The sequence below is a fragment of the Macadamia integrifolia genome, unplaced genomic scaffold, assembly GCF_013358625.1.
Source record: "Macadamia integrifolia cultivar HAES 741 unplaced genomic scaffold, SCU_Mint_v3 scaffold2353, whole genome shotgun sequence".
NCBI lineage: Eukaryota > Viridiplantae > Streptophyta > Magnoliopsida > Proteales > Proteaceae > Macadamia > Macadamia integrifolia.
Window position 1 is genome coordinate 1 of NW_024868654.1, and position 8,064 is coordinate 8,064.

The 8,064-nt window shown below is 40.2% G+C and overlaps 1 protein-coding gene across 1 annotated transcript; it reads right to left on the minus strand.

Annotated features, from left to right (window-relative positions):
• LOC122066346 (probable receptor-like protein kinase At4g39110) lies at positions 1–3,249 on the minus strand. Its single transcript, XM_042630168.1, has one exon. It carries the CDS (start codon positions 2,872–2,874, stop codon positions 253–255), a length of 2,622 nt encoding a protein of 873 aa, XP_042486102.1. The 5' UTR covers positions 2,875–3,249; the 3' UTR covers positions 1–252.
• Positions 3,250–8,064: the final 4,815 nt, after the last annotated feature.

Sequence of the window (8,064 nt, forward strand, 5' to 3'; positions counted from 1 at the left end):
AAGAAAAATTGAACAATGGAATAACAAGACGAGCATAAACAGATGTATGACATTTTATTAAAGGATTCCTTTTCTTCCCACTCTAATCCTAAGTTGAAACAGAAAAAGAAAAAATTAAAAAAAAAAAAAAAAAAAAAAAAAAAAAACTGAAAAACTGAAAAACTAAAAACAAAAAGCAAAATAAAAGAAGGGGAGAGAGAGTTTAAATGGTTAAGGTAATATTGTCCAAATAGGCAGAATAAACATGTAAATTTATCGCCCTTTGATGTCCATAATTTGCTTAGCGAACATTGCAGTTCCTGAATGCTCTTCGATGGCATGGATGACTTGGGCTGTTTCACCATCTCCTTCAAGGCCAGAGGATACTACCATGTGATTATCTTCATTTGCATTTGCATTTGCATTTGCAGTTGGGACAACCACAGCAGATCCAATAGTGGCAGCTTCCATTCTTCTTTTTTCCTCCTCCATCTTCCCTTGGCAAGAAGCCTCCTGTAGCTGTAATGCGTACTCAAGATTCCAAAGAACGTCCCCCATGGTTGGTCTATCCACACCATACTCTGCCAAACACTTCTCAGTAGCTTCAGCAAACTTCTTCATAGACTCTGGGTTGATGACTCCCACTAAGTGGGTATCAATAATCTTATCTAACAACCCTTTTCTCTTCCACTGCATCCCCCACTCCGCTAGGTTCACTTGTTCCCTAGGCAGTGCAGGGTTGATGGCCGGCCTTGCACATAGCACCTCTAGTAACACTACACCAAATGAGTAGACATCAGATTTGTCATTTAGTTGTTGACGCCTAAAGTACTCTGGGTCAAGATACCCAAAACTTCCCTTCACAGCCGTGCTCACATGGGTCAGCCCCATGGTAGGAGCTGTCTTGGATAACCCGAAATCTGACATTTTAGCTATTAGGTTCTCATCCAATAGGATGTTAGTGCTCTTCACGTCTCTATGTATGATCCCTTGTGCTGCACCCGTATGAAGGTAATGTAACCCTCTTGCTGCTCCTATACATATCTCCAACCTTTGCTTCCATGACAGTGGAGAGAGGTTTGTCCCATACAGGTGCTCTCTTAAAGAACCATTGGACATGTACTCATATACTAGTATCATCTCTGAATTCTCATCACAGTAACCAATCAAGGACACTAAGTGCCTATGCCTTAGTTTGGATAGCATTTGGATCTCCGTTTGGAACTCGTCGATCCCTTGCTCGGATTGTGGGTTCCCTCGCTTGACTGCCACTTGGGTTCCATCATCTAAGTTTCCTAAGTAGACGTTCCCAAATCCTCCCACCCCAATCACTGCTTTCTGATCAAAGTTCTTTGTTGCGTCCTTCAGTTCTGCAAAGGAGAAGTAACGACCAAATCCTTGGGAGGACGAGTAGAAGTTGCCATTTCCATTTCCATTTCCACCCTTATTGGACCCAATGGATGTCTTACTATTGGTCACAAAGGTCGAGTTACCACCATGGAGAGGAAGCAACCATGATGAGAAGCTATGATTCTTGGAATCCCAGTTTTGGGGCATCTTGCGCCACTTGATTACCATTGCTCCAAGCCCCACAAATACTCCGAACATCATCGCGAACCCGACTGCTGCCACAGTCCCACGGTTCATCGTCGAGGAGGCCTCTTGGGATCCATTTACTCCAAACTCCCCATCTAAGCTTTCCAATGAGTTACTCATCTTTAGAACCTCTAACCCATTAAGGATGGCATTGACAGAGCCAGTGTTCTGGTTTACTGGGCCTATTTGGATTTTCAGCTTGTCTGATAACAACATGGAAGAATTGACAATGATGTCCTTGTAGTAAGAAATGGCCAGGCCAGAGGTGATGCTAGAAAGGTCTAGGCCAGAAATGGCTTTCTGGCCGTTGATGTAGACATTGAAGTAGAGATCATTGAGGGACTTGCTGATTATGTCACAGAAGTGGAGGCGGAGGAGGTAGCTAAAGGCAGGATCGATGTTGAAGTTCCAGGTAACGTTAAAGTTTGGATTGATGACACGGACATGAGCCATCTCAGTAGCAGTGGCATATACTAAGCTTGGTGCAATCAAGGGGGAGAGGCCATCGGGGTATGTGACGGTGCTTGGAGAAACAGAGATGGTGTTGGCTAAGCCCCTAATCTTGAGGAACTTTAGGTCAGGCTCCCAAACACGACCTAGCGTGTCGTTTTGGGGAGTGATCAAGCTGCCACCCATGTTGAGCCGGTACATGGTTTGATATGAGTAGGTGGAGAGACCGGAGAAGTAACCGATGGGGACGAGGGAGGAGCAGACGTCGGGGATGAGGCTGTCAGGGGCGGAGACAACCTCAAGGGCATTGATGAAGGCGAAAGATTTGCGAAGAGGAGAGAACTTGATGGAGAGGTTCTCGGTGGTGATGTTGAGGAGGTACTCTTTCATGATCCATTTGGTGGTGTTAGTGGCACTGAAGCTGTGAAGGAGGACGACCTCATCGGTCTCTACAGAGAAGATTGAACGAGTGAGATCAAAATCGGAGTTGTTTATGGGGAAGAAATGGAGGCGAATCCAGTGCCAACCAGGGCGAGTCAATTGGAAGGCGTAGGTTGATTCTTCCTCGAAGATCCTGGCTGTTAGATAGATAGGGGACGGGACGTTGGCATTAGGGAAGGGGGCAGAGATCTGGATCTCTTTCTTGGTGGATAGGTAAGGAGCGGATTTTTGGTCTGAATTGAAGGTTCTACCATCATCGAGGTTGGATGTGGCCGAAGAACCGCAGTCGATAAGGTAATTGTCCTCTGGGATGTAAGGGATGGAAGCAGAGCCCGCTACGACGTTGAGGAATAACAACGAAATGCATAAGACCACCAAGAGGAGCTGAGTTGCTGTCATCGTTACCATTGAAATTGATTATGAAGATGAAGACGGCAATGGAAGATGTCGGTGATGATAACGACGATAAGGAGCTTACCTCCTCATGGCTGGTGGTGCAGTCGGTGGAGGAGGAGGAGGAGGAGGAGGACAATGAGGTGGCGGTGGTGGTGGTGGTGGGCCGTGGTTGTTGATCTTCTTGGTTTTCCGATGTCAACAGTCCGGCCCCCCACCCCCGTGTTGTTTGGAGGTGGAAGAGTGAAAGAGAAAAATGAAAAATGACTAAAAAGGATTAATGGGTAAAACGCGGTCATGCTTTGTCTCCTAAACATGCAATTCCTTACGATTACTAAGCTGAGTTTCTTATTTTGGTGATACGGAGAAAGAAAAAGGATGAATGGTTCTTAGAAGTCCACCTGAAAAAAAAATGAAGGAACGTACTTAAAAGATGGCAAATTGGCTAAGTCGGTAACTCCATGGTATAGAATTTCAGAGCTCAAAACTTTTAAATTTATAAGAAAAAGTCAAAAAGATGTACACCCTCCCGAGTCTTAAGGTACACAATAGTGATATTATTATTATTATTATTATTTTTTTTTTTTTTTTTTTTTTTTTGAGACGAGGTCATAAGTTGGGTATCCGATTTTAGACCTACTAAATCCCCCGGGCTTGTACATAACCGCGTGCCACTTACGAACCGGGAGCTTCTAGGCCCTGGTGAACCTCAGGTGGGTGGCACCAAGGAATCATACAACGGCAAAATTTTGATACGACAACGGATCCACAAGCTGCATGAATATATACGTGTGGATCAACAACTTGACCATTTTCCTATTATATATAGCCATCTTTTGTTGGTAAAGATATATAGCCATCTTCATTCTATAAATGTAATGAAGTGAGACACATGTTGGATTCTCATATTTACTATTTTTATTCAAATGATACGGGTTACACAAGGTTTCAATACAGAATATCAAAAACAAAAAATGAAAATAATAATAACAATAATATGATAATCTTGTCTTATATGTCATTAATAAGACCTTTCAGATAAGGTTGTAACAACGTCGAGTTGGGTTGGATATTTGAAAATCCTGACCCTGAGTCCCTTTAGTTGGGATCAGGCCTGCCCAACCCTGACACAAAGCCTCAAAATTTTCAACCCTAACCCTGGGTCAGGGCTGGATCGGTTATACCCTAATTGGCCTTGACCATGGGGAGGGGAAGGGAGATGCATGGGTTGGGCTGGCAAAATGATCAAGGATAATCTAAACTGCTAGATCAGGGAAAATCTAAACCCTTGATCCTAGGGTACCATCTCTTTGGAGAAGGCATTGGGGCTCTAAGGAGCAGCCACCCTCAACAAAGATGATGAAGCAAATAAAGGTCGGCAAGGGTTTCCCGGCCAAGGTTGGTAGTGACTATGCGAACAGGTGGGACTGGCCTTTCACGAGCACCTCCACCGAAGCTTTCTTGGGGAGAAGAGGGTCGCCTTTCTTCCATTTCAACACCATAGCTGCTCTGGTTTTTCCAGGACGACAGAGTGGATTGTTCGTGCCTTACTGATTTCTTGTATGGTGAGAGGGTCAAATGGGTGGAGAGGTACTTGGGTTATGAGGTTGGGTTTCTTCCATGTCCCTGGGTCTTTGACAAGATCGGATTTGGCATGGAATTGAGACATGGATATGCACTTAGGGGATTAGTAGGCACAGTCGAAGAGCTCTGCCTTGTCGAAGGGAGTTGCAGGAAGTTATGAAACTCACATGCAAGAAGAAACAAGAAGAGTGAAGACCACATGCACGAAGAAACAAGAAGCGAATGAAACCTATTTTGTTGAGAGAATTATTATTATTATTATTGTTAGTTTTTTATTGTTAGACTGTAAGGAGATTTGACCCATGACCACTCTATGGCAAAAAAACCATGGTTAGGCCAAAATGAGGGTAAAAAATCAGTGTCAGACAAGGTCAAATCAGGGTCAAAAGTTAGGGTAAAAAATCAAGATCGGGCTCAGGGGTAGAATTTTCGAGTCTGACATTGTTCGGAATCAAAGCAGGCTAGGGGCAGGCTCAAACGGTTAGGGCCAAACTTGCATCCCTACTTATAGACTAGGGGATGGGTGAAATTAATTGTACATCCATGTTACATATGTGCAAAGGATTCAATTTCGTAATACATCCTTTCTTGTTATCTTCTTTTTATAATACATCTTTTCTTGTTCTTTTTATTATTTTTTGGACAAAATGATTTTTATGCAAGTACATAACCTGCAGCCAAATATATGGACTGAAATGAAAGTCGTACTCCCACGAAATATGGAAAATGATTATTCTATTGATGTTTCCCTGAACGTTTACATTGACCCCACGCACGCACAAGGGACACAGTTCACTGTTTTTTTTGCGGGTGGTTTGGGGGGGCGGGGGGTGGGGTTTGGGGTTTGGGGTTTGGGGTTTGGGGAATAGTGCAATACACCCCCTCGTATTAGGATATCGCTTCTCCGACCGTGGTAACCATGGTTTTAGTTATTGGGCCTACATTGGATGGATACCTAAAACCAATACTAGATCGGTCCATGGTTTTGTTACGGGCGGGGTATTATTGTCAAAATACCCTAATGTATAGTACTTTTAAGGAAAAATTGTTGAATACAGCAGATACATAACGATACCATCCCATTATTCAATTCAATACCAATTCGTTCATACCGTGTTTTTTTTTTTGGTTAATCAAGTTGTTCGGATTAACTTACATGCACCTCGACTTATCTTCAGAAAAACTAGCACAACGACTCACCACCACAGTCTCCACAATCGAACTTGACACTGTGTGTCTATCTACACAATCCCCAATTCATCTATACTTGAAACCTAAAACCATGTGGCAACCCTTTGTGTAATTGTGAGGTATTTCTCTTTTTATCTATTGACTCAGTGTGAAAATTTCAGTTCTCATTGTTTGATAAGTACATTCCTCTACCTAAATTTATTACTATGAAAATAGATTCTTAGAGTAAGCAGCATAAGGGAATTCACCAATAAAATGCATTGGAACGATTATATACATAAGAAAGAGTTCAATTTCTATATATATATGAATCAGGTGTCAACACTTATTCTTTTTACTTCCATACATATTCTCTCCTCATGTTTAAATGATAGTAAAAGTGTTTCACTAAAAATAAATAAATAAATAAATCCTAAGTGTAATAAGTATTGGTACCTGATCCTATGTGCCGTAATCTTACTTGCATAGGATCTCAATTCAGCGGCAATTAAGTTGTTTCATTTTTTTAACCCCAAAGGGATAGCGGAATTGGAAAGGGACTTTCTCTCAGGAAAGGTGTGGTTCTGAGTTCGACTCATCTTACCTCCTTAAGACCACTCACATGAGGTATTTAATGCTCTTCACTTCTTTCAATGAAAGTTGAATGGTTTTTATTCAACCACGTATGACAAGCTCCATGCGATTGTGATGTCAATATGGACATGTAGGACCAGTCAAGCCAAAGTTTTAGATACCCATTTTTAGCAAAAAAAGAAAATTGTTTCATTTTCAAGTGAAAATATGAGATAGGACGATCCCATATCAGCACGGCAGTGTGAATTAAGGGTAAAAACATTAAAAATGAAAGATTAAAATAAATATTTGTTCTTTTTAAAAAAATAAAATAAAAATAAATCCTTCCGATCTGATCGATATTGGCCTAAACTGATCCGACCCGATCCCGATCCCGATCTGAATATCGATTCTAAAACCGTGTTCTGGCCTTCTAGGCAGGGTCGTATCCATTAAAACTTCAAAAGGTAGTGATTGTCTATATAGGAATAATCTAAAGTTCAGAGCAGGCAGAGAGATAACACGTCTTTCTTGTCTCAATCGGAGGGCTGAGATCAAACAGCCCTTTAAAAATGTGATTTTTAGTTGTAAAATAATTATAAAAAATCAATTGTAAAGCACGACTTGACTTGGGAGTTTTTGGTAGGGATGCAACAAGGTCAGGTTGGGCCTAAATTCTAATAATTTCAGTTCAACCTTAAATCCCCTTAGCTGAGCCCGTGGCCAGGGTGGACTCAGGCAGACATGATCAAGCTTGAACCACTATATTCTGATGATAATAGCAAATAACCAAAGATTAAACTCAGGCAAACCGCATGCAAATACTGTTACATTTTGAGTCCTATCACTATTTTTCTCTTCTCTCTCTTTTCTTTTCCACTAGGAACCTAGAGATTGTCAACTATTACGCCTTCACCATTTCTTTTCAGTGATTTTTCTCAACTGAGTCCATTTTCTTCCTACAAGACATTGCATTCTTATCTCAGCATTCTAAAGAAAAATTCAATTACCTTGCTCATTCTCTGATTTTTTTTTTTTTTTTTTTTTTTTTTTTTGTGTAATAAAAATTTTATTTTTATTCTTTTATTGATTGAATTTTTTTTTTTTTTAATGTAATGAAAGTTTATTTTTATTCTTTTATTGATTGAAGGAAGACGGAAAAGTCCTTTTAATTTTATTTCTCTTTTTGGTTCCTGTGGATATGGTTATTAGTTGCTCTCAATATGCAACAATCATTTAATTTCTCTGAAAAGTCTAACAAAACCTTGTCTCTTCTTTTCTAACCACTGACGAGCATTGGCAGATGAACGTAAAATGTATATTTCTAAAGTATTAAAAAGTATTTTCTAATATCATATATGGGAGAAAAAAAGCTACCTGTCCGCCTTTACATATAAGTATTTTTTAATATTATTTATGAGAGAAAAAAAATATTTTCTAATACTATATATAAATATTAAAAATAAAATATTCTCTATGCCCTGACAAAGTGCCCTATTCTTAAGGGCTGTGAAAAGATGCCATGTCCTAAGGATGTGAATTTGTAACCTAAACCATTTAACGAAATTGAACCGATTCGTTTACACCGAAATTGCAAAACCATTTAGTAAATGGTGCAGTTATAGTTTCAAGTTTCAGGCCAATTAGCTAAACGGGTTGAGTCGGTTTTAACCACAAAACCTGTTGATTTCAAACCGAATTGAAACCGTTTAAATCGATTTGATTAATTCGTATAACAATTAAATAAAGCAGGGGCATACAGTAATCCGTATAAAATTAAATTAAGTGCCCATCCTGCTTTGGTATGATTTATTGCAATTCAGTTCAAGTTTAGGCTTTAGATCATGAACTTGTAATCCATATATGTTACTATGTTAT

Coding starts and splice junctions, on each gene's coding strand:
- LOC122066346 (XM_042630168.1), bottom strand. CDS start 2,874: ATGGTAACGATGACAGCAACTCAGCTCCTCTTGGTGGTCTTATGCATT.